Here is a 17,500-nt window from a genome sequence, read left to right on the forward strand (position 1 = left end):
ATTTATTATTACAATATAGCCCAAATTTATAGGTACAATATATAAGTCAATCGGCTTTTGAAATATATAGAAAAAGTCCTCATCCAGGAAAAAAAATCCATATTCATCTCACCCATAAGAGTGATGATGGCCGATGAACTGACGTAGGCGATGAGGATGACCACCAGAGAGATGACGATGGAATAAGGGATGGAACGGCGGGCGTTGACGGCCTCCTCGCCCGTCGTGGCGATGATGTCGAAGCCGATGAAGGCGTAGAAGCAGGTGGCTGCGCCCGTCAGGACCTGTAGGAGAACGAGCGAGGTGTGATACGAGTCTCTTATTATTATTATTATTATCAAATGGTAAGCTACTACCCTAGTTGGAAAAGCAAGATGCTATAAGCCCAGGGGCCCCAACAGGGGAAAATAGCCCAGTGAGGAAAGGAAATAAGGAAAATTAAAATATTTTAAGAATAGTAACATTAAAATAAATATTTCCTGTATAAACTATAATAAAACTTTAACAAAACAAGAGTAAGAGAAACTAGATAGAACAGTGTGCCCGAGTGTACCCTCAAGCAAGAGAACTCTAACCCAAGACAGTGGAAGACCTTGGTACAGAAGCTATGGCACTACCCAAGACTAGAGAACAATGGTTTGATTTTGGAGTGTCCTCCTAGTAGAGGTGCTTCTTCTACCCTTACCAAGAGGAAAGCAGCCACTGAACAATTACAGTGCAGTAGTTAACCCCTTGGTTGAAGAAGAACTGTTTGGTAATCTCAGTGTTGTCAGGTGTAAGAGGACAGAGGAAAATCTGTAAAGCATAGGCCAGACTATTCGGTGTCTGTGTAGGCAAAGGGAAAGAACCGTAACCAGAGAGAAGGATCCAATGTAGTACTGTCGGGCCAGTCAAAGGACCCCATAACTCTCTAGCGGTAGTATCTCAACGGGCGGCTGGTGCCCTGGCCAACCTACTACCTGTTATAAGGAATGTTCAAAAGTTTGTCCTGTGTTCTATCGCTTTTGGTGAGTGGGTGGATTGTGAATTGACGTTAAACTAAAAATGAAAAATTAAAATGATTGTGTGTGAAAGGCAAAATGATAAGTGAGGGACAATGAGAAATAGTAGTAACCTTGGATACTTATGAAAAATTAAGTAAGAGATAATGTTCGTCTATAGTTTGAAGATAAATTGTATAAATTTATGCACTGGTAGAAAAAAAATAAAGTGAGGAGTACAAGACTGCTAGAGAAGAAAACCATAGTGAAAATATTTATGCGTTCTAGACTTTTATTTTTTATTTTTGTTACAGCAGTAGTCTAGCCATACGATATAAACCCTCATTCTTAGTATTACCACTATTACTATCACCACTACCACTATTTTTGTAGGAGCACCCCTGAAACTCACTAATACCAGCCATAGCCCATAAACTCTTCTTCTTAGTATGATTAATATTACTGCTAGCACTACTACCGCTGTAACACATGAAACTTGCCTAAGACCAGTGCAGTAACAGCCATGAACCTTACCCAAGACCAGTGTAGTAACAGCTACGAAAATTATCCAAGACCAGTGCAATAACTGCCATGAAACTTACCCAAGACCAGTGCAGTAAAGGCATGAAACTTACCCAAGACCAGTGCAGTAACAGGCATGAAATTTACCCAAGACCAGTGCAGTAACAGCCATGAACTTTACCCAAGACCAGTGCAGTAACAGCCATGAAAATTACCCAAGACCAGTGCAATAACAGCCATGAAACTTACTCAAGACCAAGGCAGTAACAGTAATAAAACTTACTCAAGACCAGTGTAGTAACAGCCATGAACCTTACCCAAGACCAGTGCAGTAACAGCCACGAAATTTCAGTGCAGTAACAGTCATGAAACTTATTCGAAACAAGCCAGAGGGCATAGACCCTTGTCTTTAGTATAATCAATATTACTACTACCACTAGTTATCTGCTGCAGCAGCAGCAGCAGCAGCCATGATTTCACTCACCCCAGACCATCCGTAGGGCATAAACCCTCCGTGTTGAGTCCAGTTAGCGGAGTCCGCGTAGCAGAGCCCAGCAATGACTATGAACACCCACACCAAGAAGTTCACGATGTTCAGTATGTTGTTGAACTGAACCGACTTCCTCACGCCGGCTATGAGCACGCCTCCCATCATGCAGGTTAACACGGCGGCCAGGAAGTCCGGAGGCTGACCTGTAACGGGAATGAGAAGGTTATTGATGTTGTTAGTACCGAAATGATGGGCAGTGTTAGTGATTCTTCCATATGGTCTGTTTTCTTGCTTCCTAGGGATCGTCTTTGGGTTCAATCTATGCACAGTGATTAAGGGAGTGTGGTTGATAGCTTATATATACTCTCTCTCTCTCTCTCTCTCTCTCTCTCTCTCTCTCTCTCTCTCTCTCTCTCTCTCTCTGGGAGACATGTAGTATGTCTTTATTATTTACATAGCATCTTCTGCGTACGGATATTTGTAATTTAGGTAGGGGCCATAGTATATTAAGTTGTCATTAAAGCAGCACATACTGTATATATTTCGTCTGTTTTTAATTTTATGAGTGACGTCAGCAACACTGTTTTTAATTTTGAGGGACGTCAGCAATATCGGTTTTTAATTTTGAGTGACGTCAGCAAATTTTTTTTTTTTTTGAGTGATGTCAACAACTTTAGATATATCGCAATTTATTTTGTATTTTAGCTGATGATGATCTTAAACCATTTTTTCATCTATCATTCCCTCTCCCTTTTCGTCATCTCCCTTTTTCTATTTCTTCCCTTTTCCCTCTTCCTCAACTCTTTTATCCCTTTTTTATCTCTTACCTTTTTCCCTCTCTTCATTTTTTTTTCATGTCTCTTTTGTTACACCTTCCATTTTCCCTCCCCTCTAATCTTATTCTATCTCCCTATTTTCCTCTCATCCCTTTTCACCTCTCCTCCCTTTACCCCTCTCGCCCTCTCCCCCTCTACTATCCCTTTTTCTCATCCCACCTTTTCGACCAAAGAAACCTTGAAGGAAAACAAGGACTATTAAACACGTGTACTGGATAATCTCTAACAAGGGCTTCTTTCATTTCTTTCTTTCTTTCTTTCTTTCTTTCTTCCAGGTAACATGAGAAAGTAGAAAACAGGCTTCAGGGATATGGGAATTTCGAATAAGCTGTTTTCATTATTCTTTAATGAGGTTAGAAGCCTAAGATCTGATAGGAGCGGTTCATTCTTGGTGTTCTTTGTACCTTAGGTTACGGGGTCCGTTTGACAAATCTCAATTCATAGTATATATATGACAGATCTATTTTAACGTTGTTATTAATCTTAAAATATTTTATATTATTCAATATTTTTATGTAGTGTATTTATTTCCTTATTTCCTTTCCTCACTGGGCTAATTTTTCCTTGTTGGAGCCCCTGGGCTTATAACATCCTGCTTTTCCAACTAGGGTTGTAGCTTGGCTGGTAATAATAATAATAATAATAATAATAATAATAATATTAATAATATGCGATATTGAAAGATGGGAGGACAGACAGAGTGTAAAGTTAATAGCGTATTATTATTATTATTATTATTATTATTATTATTATTATTATTATTATTATTATTATTATTATTATTGAAGCCACAACCCTAGTTGGGAAAACAGGATGCTATAAGCCCAAGGACTCCAACAGGGAAAAATATCCCAGCGAAGAAAGGAAATAAGGAAATAAATAAAGTACATAAGAAGTGATTAAGAAGTACAGCGAAAGAAAATTGAAATTTACAGATCTGAATAACTGTTTTGGTGAAATCATTGTAGAAGTAAATAGTTATATCATAATTTATGGAATTCGTATTCTCTCCTTGTGCAATCACAGTATCTTTCTCATACGTTTAATGATGCAACTAAATTGCCATAACACTTTCAAATGTAAGTCTGTGTCCAACTTTACATTTATAGTTGTTTATTCAATCAATAAACTATTTCACGCATCAAAAAAAAAAAAAAAAAAAAAAAAAAACATCTCTACGATTTTACTATCAAGTATGAATATGTTTCTCTTTCAAAAATTTATTCAATCGCGTCATTCTCAATGTAATTACGTTCTTAATGTAACTACGTTTTTAATGTAACTACACTCTCTAATGTAACTGCATCCTTATGTAACCACGTTCTTAATGTCACTTTATTGTTAATGTAACTGCGTTCTTAATGTAACTGCATCCTTAATGTAAGTACATTCTTAATGTAACTACGTTCCTAATGTAACTACTATTCCTTTATACTTTCATGCTTACATGTATATCCCGTGTTTTTTAAATTGCTGATATTGAGGTATCATTTATTTACTTATAATTGAGGGATTTAAGAGAAAAACAAAAAAGGGGCTGCCATCAAAACCAGCAGATCACTACTACATTTAGAACAAACAGTTGTTGCAAATGTTAATATATTTAATTGTCAGAAAAGTATATTTTATTCGTTTTTGATAGGAACAAGCATTTAACCAAGTGGGATTGGCTTAAGAGGAAGACAAGACAACAGTTGTTACCAACTTCCCTGTCATTGTTGTACCAAAATTAGCCTTCATTTTTGTATTTTATCATTTTGTTGAATTCGGAAGGTTATCATCACCTTAGCTCTAATTTGCTTTCAATTGTGAACTATTATTATTAAAGGGTTGGCTGCAGAGAAAATGAAAATATCAGTCATGGCCTTATTCATACTCATAGTTTTTCGAAGGATATACTCGTTTTGTTTTTTCTTAAGAAAATTAGAATTTAAAAAATTCAGTTATGGCTACTCTTAACAAATACTGATGAGTGAAGGATAAAATCATCTTCATTTACAAAGGGCTGGCTTGAGAGAAAACATAAGACTAGTCACTGTCATATTCACTCAAGAGACTTACTTACCTAACATATGGCAGAACGTATTTTCAATCCCTGACGATATCGCATTTTCATTTACAAAGAAGGGATGGCTCGAAAGAAAACCAAAGACCAGTCACTGCCACATTCACACGAGACTCTCCTAACATATGCCCGACCGTCGTTTCCAGCCCCTGACGACATTGCATCTTTATTTATAAAGAGGGGATGGCTTGAAAAAACCCCAAGACAAGTCACTGTCATATTCACACGAGACTCAGTCACTCACCTAACATATGGCCGAAGGTCTTTTCCACCCCTGACGATATCGCCCCGTTGAAAATGGCATCGAAGCAGGCACTGAGTGCGCAGGCGCAGGCCGAGGTTCCTATCAGTTCCTCAAGGACCATGTTCCAGCCGATGATGAAGGCCATGAATTCGCCCACTGTGACGTAACTGTACATGTACGCCCCGCCGGACGTGTTCGGGACCCGTACTCCGAACTCTGCGTAACAGACACCTGTAGGGAAGAGGGAAAATTGTTATTTTAAAGGTTTAAAGGTAACTCGTAAGTGGCAGGGACAAGTGATGGTGACGGAAAAATTTTTTGTTTAAAGGTCACTCGTTAGTTGTAGAGGTAAGGGATAGTGATGGAAAAAATATTATATTAAAGGGGTTAACTACAGCACTCTAATTGTTCAGTGGCTATTTTCCTCTTGATAGGGTAGGAGAGACTCTTTAGCTATGGTAAGCAGCTCTTCTAGGAGAAGGACACTCCAAAATCAAACCATTGTTCTCTAGTCTTAGGTAGTGCCATAGCCTTTGTACCATGGTCTTCCACTGTCTTGGGCTAGAGTTCTCTTGCTTGAGGGTACACTCAGGCACACTGTTCTATCTAGTTTCTCTTCTTCTTGTTTTGTTAAAGTTTTTACTGTTTATTTAGGAAATATTTATTTAAATGTTGTTATTATTCATAAAATATTTTGTTTTTCCTTGTTTTCTTTCCTCACTGGGCTATTTTCCCTGTTGGGGTCCCTGGGCTTATAGCATACTGCTTTTCCAACTAGGGTTTTAGCTTAGCATTTAATAATAATAATAATAATAATAATAGTAATAATAATAATAATGATAATAATAAAAGGGTGCTCGCTAGTGGCAGACAAGGAACAGTAACGGGAAGAATAAATATATCAAAAGTTTAAAGGTCGCTCGTGAGTGGCAGAGGCAAGAGACTGTCATGGAAAAAAATATGATAATTTAAAGGTTTAAAGTTCGCTCGTGAGTGGGAGAGGCAAGAGACTGTCATGGAAAAAAAATATGATATTTTAAAGGTTTAAAGTTCGCTCGTGAGTGGGAGAGGCAAGAGACTGTCATGAAAAAAAAAAAAATGATATTTTAAAGGTTTAAAAGTCGCCCGTGAGTGGGAGAGGCAAGAGACTCTCATGGAAAAAAAATATGATATTTTAAAGGTTTAAAGTTCGCTCGTGAGTGGGAGAGGCAAGAGACTGTCATGAAAAAAAAATATGATATTTTAAAGGTTTAAAGGTCGCCCGTGAGTGGGAGAGGCAAGAGACTGTCATGGAAAAAAAATATGATATTTTAAAGGTTTAAAGGTCGCTTGTGAGTGGGAGAGGCAAGAGACTGTCATGGAAAAAAAAATATGATATTTTAAAGGTTTAAAGGTCGCTCGTGAGTGGGAGAGGCAAGAGACTGTCATGGAAAAAAATATGATATTTCAAAGGTTTAAAGGTCGCTCGTGAGTGAGAGAGGCAAGAGACTGTCATGGAAAAAAATATGATATTTTAAAGGTTTAAAGGTCGCTCGTGAGTGGGAGAGGCAAGAGACTGTCGTGGAAAAAAATATGATATTTTAAAGGTTTAAAGGTCGCTCGTGAGTGGGAGAGGCAAGAGACTGTCGTGGAAAAAAATATGATATTTTAAAGGTTTAAAGGTCGCTCGTGAGTGGGAGAGGCAAGCAAAGGTCGTGGAAAAAAATATGATATTTTAAAGGTTTAAAGGTCGCTCGTGAGTGGGAGAGGCAAGAGACTCTCATGGAAAAAAATATGATATTTTAAAGGTTTAAAGGTCGCTCGTGAGTGGGAGAGGCAAGAGACTCTCATGGAAAAAAAATATGATATTTTAAAGGTTTAAAGGTCGCTCGTGAGTGGGAGAGGCAAGAGACTGTCATGAAAAAAAATATGATATTTTAAAGGTTTAAAGGTCGCTCGTGAGTGGGAGAGGCAAGAGACTGTCATGAAAAAAAATATGATATTTTAAAGGTTTAAAGGTCGCTCGTGAGTGGGAGAGGCAAGAGACTGTCATGAAAAAAAAATATGATATTTTAAAGGTTTAAAGGTCGCTCGTGAGTGAGAGAGGCAAGAGACTGTCATGAAAAAAAAAATATGATATTTTAAAGGTTTAAAGGTCGCTCGTGAGTGGGAGAGGCAAGAGACTGTCATGAAAAAAAAATATGATATTTTAAAGGTTTAAAGGTCGCTCGTGAGTGGGAGAGGCAAGAGACTGTCATGAAAAAAAAATATGATATTTTAAAGGTTTAAAGGTCGCTCGTGAGTGAGAGAGGCAAGAGACTGTCATGAAAAAAAATATGATAATTTAAAGGTTTAAAGTTCGCTCGTGAGTGGGAGAGGCAAGAGACTGTCATGAAAAAAAATATGATATTTTAAAGGTTTAAAGGTCGCCCGTGAGTGGGAGAGGCAAGAGACTGTCATGGAAAAAAAATATGACATTTTAAAGGTTTAAAGGTCGCTTGTGAGTGGGAGAGGCAAGAGACTGTCATGGGAAAAAAATATGATATTTTAAAGGTTTAAAGGTCGTTCGTGAGTGGGAGAGGCAAGAGACTGTCATGGGAAAAAAATATGATATTTTAAAAGTTTAAAGGTCGCTCGTGAGTGGGAGAGGCAAGAGACTGTCATGGGAAAAAAATATGATATTTTAAAGGTTTAAAGGTCGCTCGTGAGTGGGAGAGGCAAGAGACTGTCATGGAAAAAAATATGATATTTCAAAGGTTTAAAGGTCGCTCGTGAGTGAGAGAGGCAAGAGACTGTCGTGGAAAAAAATATGATATTTTAAAGGTTTAAAGGTCGCTCGTGAGTGGGAGAGGCAAGAGACTGTCGTGGAAAAAAATATGATATTTTAAAGGTTTAAAGGTCGCTCGTGAGTGGGAGAGGCAAGAGACTGTCGTGGAAAAAAATATGATATTTTAAAGGTTTAAAGGTCACTCGTGAGTGGGAGAGGCAAGAGACTGTCGTGGAAAAAAATATGATATTTTAAAGGTTTAAAGGTCGCTCGTGAGTGGGAGAGGCAAGCAAAGGTCGTGGAAAAAAATATGATATTTTAAAGGTTTAAAGGTCGCTCGTGAGTGGGAGAGGCAAGAGACTCTCATGGAAAAAAATATGATATTTTAAAGGTTTAAAGGTCGCTCGTGAGTGGGAGAGGCAAGAGACTCTCATGGAAAAAAATATGATATTTCAAAGGTTTAAAGGTCCCTTGTGAGTGGGAGAGGCAAGAGACTCTCATGGAAAAAAATATATTTTAAAGGATTAAAGGTCGCTCGTGAGTGGGAGAGGCAAGAGACTGTCATGGAAAAAAATACTTGTATGATATTTTAAAGGTTTAAAGGTCGCTCGTGAGTGGGAGAGGTAAGAGACTGTCATGGAAAAAAATACTTGTATGATATTTTAAAGGTTTAAAGGTCGCTCGTGAGTGGGAGAGGCAAGAGACTGTCATGGAAAAAAAATACTTGTATAATATTTTAAAGGTTTAAAGGTCGCTCATGAGTAGGAGATGCAAGGGACAGGGACGGGAAAAAAATTATTTTAAAGGTTTGAAGGTCGCTCATGAATGGAAGAGGCAACGGAAAGTGACATTCCCCTAGGAAGCAGGACAGTGTCCTAGAGACTGTCATTATATATACATAGGATCAGCGCCCAAGCTAGGACCAGGTAGGGCCAGGCAATGGCTGCTGATGACTGAGATGGTAGGCCTATAGGCTCCCACAAACCATTCACCCATTTCAAGTTCACAAGGATGGTGAGGTTACAGACACTAAAAGACATTATCTGACTTAAACAGGTCTTGAATCCAAGTCCAGCAGATCGCCAGGCAGAGACGTTATTGTAGCTACCCCCTCTCATCAGGGTATGACTACACACTCTCCCCTAAGTGTGATATATATATATATATATATACATATATATATATATATATATATATATATATATATATATATATATATATATATATATATATCCAGACACTTGCTCTTTATTATATAGGGGAGATAACTTGAAGGTATTATTCAACAAAGCTTCTGAAACTCCTGTGTTAACAAGACTCAAAGTTTTCCATATGTTATTGGAAGCTACGTTATGCCTCTCCGAGCAGCGAGCAATGTACCATTATAGAATCTCTCTTTGGAAGTCAGTTTAGCATCAGTTGTATAGAAAATAAATTCCTTTTGTTAATGCCAATTATTGGTAATTGGTATAACTTATGGTATAAACAGCCTATCATACATTTGAATGAGAACTATTATTAATATTATTATTATTATTATTATTAGTGTACGCGACCCGTCAAAAATGACGGCTTGATATTTAGATAGATATACACACAGTGTACCCTCTCGGGCTACTCCCTCTCACCAGGGTATCACTACAGGTTATGTTAGGATAAGTTGGGCAGATGAGGGTGGTTAGGTTACTAATCCAATGCAGAAAAAAAGGCCCCATACATGTCTCTCCACTCTCGTCTGATAATGGTCTTTCTATGCCAGTCCACAACCGCAAACTTTCTTAGTTCGTCGATCCATCGTCTTCTCTTCCTTCCCCTACTTCTTTTGCAATCTCTAGGGATCCATTCTGTTATTCTTAATGTTCATTTATTGTCTGTCATTCTCATTATATGTCTTGCTCATGTCCATTTATTTTCTTGTTAGAAAATCATCTAAATTACTTTGCTCTCGTATCCATGGAGCTCACTTTCTCTCTCATAGTGTTAATCCCATCATTATTCTCTAAATAGCTCTTTGAGTTGTAACTAACTTATGTGGTAAGACTTTAGTAAGGCTCCACGTTTTTTTATGGATAAGTTAAAATTGGTTGTAGCATCTGGTTAGGTAAGGTTTGGCGGGTTAGGTTAGTTAGGTTTGTATAGTCTGGTTAGCTCAGGATAGGTTGGACAGGTTAGGGGTGGGATAGGTTGGTTGGGTTAGGATATGTTGATTAGGCTAAGGGTAGGTTGGTTAGGTTAGGGTAGTCTGGTTAGCTTAGGATAGGTTTGACAGGTTACGTTACGATAGTTGAATTAGTTTAGGATAGGTTTGGCAGGTTAGGATAGGATTGGTTGGTTAGGTTAGGACAATCTAGTTAGCTTAGGATAGGTTGGGCAGATTAGGATGGAACAGGTTGTTTAGGTTAGGATAGTCTGGTTAGGTTAGGTTGGTTAGGTTAGGATAGGTTAGGCAGGTTAGGCTGGGACAGGTTTATTAAGTTAGGATAGGTTGTGCAGGTTAGGATGGGACAGGTTAGTTAGGTTAGGATAGGTTAGGCAGGTTAGGATGGAACAAGTTAGTTAGGTGAGGATAGGTTGGGCAGGTTAGGTTACGGTAGTCTGGTTAGGAGAGGTTGATCAAGCTAGGTTAGGTTGGTTGGGTTAGGATAGGATAGGCTGTGCAGGTTAGGATGGGATAGTCTGGTTAGGTTCGGATAGGTTGATTAGGCTAGAGTAGGCTGTTTAGATAATGTTAAGATTGGTTATGATTCCCAGAATTTCCAATCGAATATAAAGGCTAATTACAACCACACGATTAAATGAATACATCCAACAGACAAGTCAGATTCAAGTCTTGATTTTCCTTCGTTTGCTCTTCCATGTCGGGGGCGGGGGGGGGGGGGGGGTTTACGAGTACGGAGGAGGAGGAGGAGGGAGGTAAGGGAATAGCAATTTTCTCCCTGAGAAGAAGAAGAAGAAGAGGATGCTCTCTCGCTCAGCATCCATCATCTCTGATGTCTCACATCTGACTCACGATACCTCATCACTCAGTGTAGTAGCATAGAAGGGACGTATCTTGCATATGTTGTTGTCTAAAGTGCTTTATACTTGAGAGCGTTCTCTCTCTCTCTCTCTCTCTCTCTCTCTCTCTCTCTGTTTATATATGTATATATATATATACACATTATATATATATATATATATATATATATATATATATATATATATATATATATATCAAATAAGCCTTATATATTTTAGATACATTAATGTCTGGATTCTCTTAACGTCCTCGGGATAGCATAGGACGATAAATGGATAAGTATGTTTATATATATGTATATATATATATATATATATATATATATATATATATATATATATATATATATACGATACTTATCTATCTATAGTCCTATGCTTAGATACCTCATTATATGTACGTAACTATTCTCACTGCTGAAATCAACACACACACACGCACGAACCTTTATCGGCACCATTTCATCAAACATATAGTACTGTTAATGAAGGATAAGATAATTCATATAATGGAAATGTTAATGTTTTTTGGTAATCCCTCTAGCGAGATGGCATCTTTAATAGGAGCTTCGGGCTTCCATCTTGGAAGTCTCCTTAATAAGAATTCCAAGGTGACTTACGGCAGGTCGTCAAGTCGCCCTCTTACCAGGAATTTGCTACTTTTATGCGTTGCAGTAATGCCGCCATTGCCAGTAACGCTTCTTCTGCTTCTTCTTCTTTTTTTTTCTTTTTTTTTTCTTCTGTTCTTCTTCTCCTCTTTTTTCTTCTTTTTTTCTTTTTCTTCTTCTTCTCCTTCTTCTCCTTCTTCTCCTCCTCCTTTTTCTTCTTCTTCTCCTTCTTCTTCTTCTCATTTTTCTTCTTCTTCTTCTTCTGTGTTAAGGTTGTGCAATGCCTTAAGGGAAGGTTTTCTTCTGATGAGATAGCCTAAATTTATTTTTACATGACTCATCGCTTATTACCTCCTCCAACGAAATTAGGAGGAGTTTATGTATTACCCTCTGTTTGTGTGTTTGTTTGTTAGCAGCTTCCTGGCCGCAATTTTAATCGTAGAGGAATGAAACTTCCCGGGATTAACTGTTATGTAAAAAGCTTTAAATGATTAAATTTTGAAAGGTCAAGGTCACGGGCAAGCAAAGTGTCCAATTCACGTGATGAGCATATAGTAAGTTTAGACATCGTTTTCATAGACTTCAAACTTGGTTCATATTTGAGTGTATGAAAATCCACGTCAATTGTTACATATCAAGGTCGAAGTTCAAGGTCAAGAAATAGATCGAGAAATAAGCTGGCATGGCGGAGGTCTAAGAAATAGATCGAGAAATAAGCTGGCATGGCGGAGGTCTAAGAAATAGATCGAGAAATAAGCTGGCATGGCGGAGGTCTAAGAAATAGATCGAGAAATAAGCTGGCATGGCGGAGGTCTAAGAAATAGATCGAGAAATAAGCTGGCATGGCGGAGGTTTGCGCTCTACTTAGACCCTTTCTGGTTACTGGTATTTTTGCGGAGCGTGATAAGATTGTGCTTTATCTTATCGGTAGAATTTTATTTGGTAAGCTTGGTTAATTTTTTTTTTTCAAGGCTCATATTGCTAATTATTACTGATTTTTCTATTGTTTATAAAAGTAATTTCTTATCACTGGCTCTTCCCTGGACTGTTAATAAACCAACTTGTATAAGCCTGATAGCTCATGTTTAATTTTGTTTGAATTATCGTGACGTTCTTGCTCGCAAGACCTGGTATTTAAGCTCGATGATTGGGTAATAAAGTTTAGTTGCATTCACCTCGCCTCTCAGTTATCACCTGACTGGCGACCCGCACAGCATGTATTCGAGCGTCACCTCTCATGGTGTGTGTGCAGTTACTTCTCTTTACTAATAACAGAGTCCTATGTGAAATATTATTTAAAGGTTTAAAGGCCGCTTATGAATGGCAAAGGCAAGGGACAGTGACATTGCCCTATCAAGCTGCACAATGCCATAGAGACTGACCATATATACGATCAGTGCCCAAGCTCCCTCTCCACCCAAGCTAGGACCAGGGAGGGCCAGGCAATGGCTGCTGATGACTCAGCAGGTAGACTTGTGGTCTCCCCCAAACCCCTCATCCTTAGCTTACAGGGATGGTAAGGTTCCAGTGATCAAAGGAACCACGAGTTGGAGCAGGATTCAAACACGACTCTGGCGTTCAACAGTCAGGGACGTTACCGCATCGGCCACCACGACCATTGGTACACAGTGGGTCTGAGTCCTACCATGAATATCCTGTCTCAACTATTTTAATGTCCTTCGTTCTTTGGTGTCCTAATGATTCGCTCATAATGTGCACCAATAGTTTTGTTTACATTGTGTATATCATAGTTAGAAGCCAGAAAATGAGTAGGGGTGGCAGCTTCATCCTAAAGAAATGTGTTTGCATAGGATCTGAAGGTCTAAGTTTTCCGAAGTCACCTTTTTATTATTATTATTATCAGCCGAGTTACAGCTTTAGTTGGAAAAGAAGAATGCTATAACCCGAAGGGCTCCAACAGCGACAAATAGCCCAGTAAGGAAAGGAAATATGGAAATAACTAAACTACAAGAGAAACAATGAACAATGAGAATAAAATATTTTAAGAACAGTATCAACCTTAAAATACATCTTTCATATATAAACTAAAAAAAAAGACTTGTATTAGCCCATCCAACTTAATAACATTCGTTCCAAGTTTGCACTTTTAAAGTTCCACCGATTCAACTACCTGATTAGGAAAAGATCGTTTTAATTTTCCTTCCATAAAACTAGGACCTTTTTATGTCAAGTGCTGTTGGTAATAGCTAGCGTAAGGATTTACGGCTTTTAATATCGGCATTGGGAGGGCATTCCGGTTTATAGGATTTCAATAATAGGGATAGGAGAGGCCGTTTTGCAGTGGAAGGAGATCGGGTTACGTTGGGACTCTTGCAATAACGAGGGGTTGTGGTGGCCGGTGTGGTAACGTCCCTGACTGGTGAACGAGACTGGTGTTCGAGTCTGACGCAAACTCGATAGTTCCTTTGGTAGCTGCAACCTCACCATCCTTGTGATCTAAGGATGTGCGGTTTGGGGGAGCCAATAGATCTATCTGCTGAGTTATCAGGAGCCATTGCCTGGCCCACCTTGGTCCAAGCTTTGATGGAGAGGGGGCTTGGGCGTTGATTATATGTATATATGGTCAGTCTCTAAGGAATTGTCCTGCTCGATAAGACAATGTGACTGTCCCTTGCCTCTGCCATTCATGAGTGGCCTTTAAACCTTTAAATAATATTAAGAGATTGGATTTTAAGTTTTAATTCTTTTGTGAGTACTTTTTTTTTTATTTAAACTCACATCAGACCTTAGAGGTCGTAAGGCATCTGCAATGGGTTACAATGAGGATAAGAATGTTTATAAAGTGATTGAATTAATTATTAGGGTACACTCGGAACACTTATTTTATCTTTTTTCTCTTCCTCTTTTTTTTTGAGATTTTTGTAGTGTATATGTGAAAGAATTATTTTATTGATGTTGCTGTTCATAGAATATTTGTTTTTTTAATTCTTATATAGTTTCTCTCCTTATTTCCTTTTCTCACTGGGCTATTTTTCCTTGTTGGAGCCCTTAGGCTTATAGATTCCTTCTTTTCCAACTGGGGTTATAGCTTGGCAAAGTAATAATAGTAATAATAATAATAATAATAATAATAATAATAATAATAATAATAATGATATGTGGTGAAGTTAATGATTCATATTCCATGTTTATACTTGTAAGGAAAACACGAAGTTAATGTTATTCTTATGTATAATAATTTCAGATTTATTCAACCTTCATCACTTTGAAACAATCAGTGTGTAGAGCACCACTCTATGCAGGCTTCACTATGAACTAATTACTAATTTGCTAATTTGTTATATATTAATTTTAAGTAATTTCGAAAATTTGCGATTCTATTTTTCTGTTTACCTCAATCAATTCTTATTAGTTTTTTCTTTTTTTTTCTTTTTACGAAGATCTGCCAAACTTGGGTCTACTTGCTTGTGAGCCAAAAACTATATACCACTGCAAAAGCAGAGAGAGAGAGAGAGAGAGAGAGAGAGAGAGAGAGAGAGAGAGAGAGAGAAAAATTATATCTTTAATAAAGGTGATAAATTCGACACTGATGCTGTCTTGTGACTTTATTGGATTTTAGGCCTGTATGTCACGAGGCTCTCCAAGGGGAAGAGAGAGAGAGAGAGAGAGAGAGAGAGAGAGAGAGAGAGAGAGAGAGAGAGAGAGAGATTGTTCCTGCAGTTGCATTTCTTTCTCAGCGGAGGTAGGAAGGGAGGGGGGGGGGGTGTTAACGAGGGTGTCAGATGTAGTATTGCGGGCAATACCTCACCCTCCTGCCTCCCCCCATCTCAAAAAACACACACACACACACACACGTTTTCTCACTATTCTTCATCTCCCTCCTTCATTTTTCGGTATGGTAGCATACTCCGCTTACATACTGTGGGACCGTGTTCGATATTAGATGTTAATCATTAAGGACAGTATTATTATTGTTATTATTATTATTTTTATGATTGTTGTTTTTATTATTATTATTATTATTAATATTATTATTATTACTCGCTAAGCTACAACCCTTGTTGGGAAAGCAGCTTGCAATAAGATCAAGGGCCCCAACAGGGAAAATAGCCCATTGAGGAAAGTAATTAAGGCAATAAATAAACTACAAGCGAATTAATCAACAATTAAACGGAAATATTTTAAGAATAATAAAAACATTAAAACAAATCTTTCAAATATACATGAGAAATGGGAGTATTGAGCAATTGATGGTTTAAATAACGCGTCAATCAGTTGTCAAGAGAAGAAAAGAATTGGGATCCTTTCTTGAATAAAAACTATTCTTACATTTCTCTGTGGGTCCAATAATGAATTGGGTACTGCAGTATTAGTAGTTTTATTTTCGTTTTCTTAGCCTATTGGAAACGTCCCTGCCTGTCAATCTACCAGACTGGAGTTCAAGTCACGCTCAAGCTCATAGCTTGTGATCTTAGGAGTGGGTGGCTGTTTTGCGGGAGCCTATAGGTTTACCTGCTGAGGTATCAGCAGCCATTGCCTGGCTCTCCTTGGTTTTAGTTTGATGGAGAGGGGACTTGAGTGCAGAGCATATTTGTGTATGGTCAATTTCTAGGGCATTGTCACGCCCCTTCCTATGTCATTCATGAGCGACCTTTAAAACTTTGAATTAGAGCGATAAGAAAAAAAAAATAAGAATAACCAGTTCTCAGATAGAAAATAATGATCATATATCATTTTGGATTGGAACCATAGATCTCTTCTATAAAATTTTGATTTTAATTTAAAGGGAGCTCATGAATGGCAGAGGCAAGGAGTGACATTGTCCTATCAAGCAGGACAATGCCCTAAAAACTGACCATATATACATATGATTAGCGCTCAAGCCCCCTTTCCATCCAAGCTAGGATCAAGGAGGGCCAGGCAATGGCTGCTGATGACTCAGCAGATAGACTTATAGGCTTCCCCAAACCTCACATCCTTAGCTCCCAAGGATGTTGAGGTTGCAGTGACCGAAGAAACCAACGAGTTTGAGCGAGACTCGAACCCCAGTCTGGCAATCACCAGCCAGGGACCTTACCACATTGGCCACTACAACTGGGAAAGCAGAGTGACCAATGATAATAATGGAAATGATAATATAATAACGGAAAAAATGGAAAAATAGTTATTTTTTTTTTTTTTTTACTTATTTCCTCTTTCACTCACTTTCAAATCCTTGCCTTTCCCTTCCTCCTCGACCTCTTCCTATTTCCTCCATCCCACTATATATCTCCTCCACATCTCTCTCCCCCTCCCTTCTCTCTCCCATCTCCCCCTCCACCTTCACCTGTCTCCCTCCACCACCCTCTTCATAACTGCAGTGACGGAATGCAGTTGTTTTTCCCCCTTGTCTCATTTTCCTTTTTTTCTCTCCTTCGTTTATCTCTCCCTTCCTTTTTTCTCCTCCTTCCTTTATTCACTCCCTTCCTTTCGCCCCCCCCCCTTTTCTCCAGGAACTGTTATCTCTACAAATTGATCCCGCTTTCCTATTCCAGTTTCCTCTGAGATTAGTTAAGGAGTTTGCCTGAACTTTGACCTGATTCTTTATCTCGAGTTATTAGGTTTTCTCTGGAAGTTCATTTCCAATTGGAACTTATCTTCTTCTTCTTCTTCTTCTTCTTCTTCTTTTTTTTAAGGTAACCTGGTGTCTTTTTACCAGCCCAGGTCCGGAGGAACTTCGATGTGGGTAAGGATAATCATGGTGTTTTTAGATGAAAAGTGAAACACGATTACGTTTTAGTAGATTGGCCAGTGCACCAGTCACCCATTGAGCTACTACCACTAGAGAGTTACTGGAACCTTTAATTGGCCAGACAGTACTACATTGAAGCCCTCTCTCTCTCTAGTTACGGCTCATTTTTTCTTTTCCTACACACACCGAATAGTCTGGCTTATTCTTTACAGATTCTCCTCTGTCCTCATACACCTGACAACACTGAGATTACTAAATAGTTCTTCTTCACTAAAACTACTGCATTGTAATTGTTCATT

At 38.3% G+C, this 17,500-nt stretch overlaps 1 protein-coding gene across 1 annotated transcript in view; it reads right to left on the reverse strand.

The window, feature by feature from the left end:
• Positions 1-5,384, reverse strand: part of LOC137656395 (probable cationic amino acid transporter) — a gene marked incomplete at its 5' end in the record, with an annotated part of 32,775 nt that extends 27,391 nt beyond the window's left edge. Inside the window, 3 exons of the mRNA XM_068390571.1 lie at positions 113-284; positions 1,987-2,195; positions 5,138-5,384. Of these exons, the coding sequence (XP_068246672.1) occupies positions 113-284; positions 1,987-2,195; positions 5,138-5,384 (628 nt within the window). The remainder of the gene's footprint in view (positions 1-112; positions 285-1,986; positions 2,196-5,137) is intronic.
• Positions 5,385-17,500: the final 12,116 nt, after the last annotated feature.

This window comes from Palaemon carinicauda, chromosome 17 (assembly GCF_036898095.1).
Source record: "Palaemon carinicauda isolate YSFRI2023 chromosome 17, ASM3689809v2, whole genome shotgun sequence".
NCBI classification, from domain to species: Eukaryota; Metazoa; Arthropoda; class Malacostraca; order Decapoda; family Palaemonidae; genus Palaemon; species Palaemon carinicauda.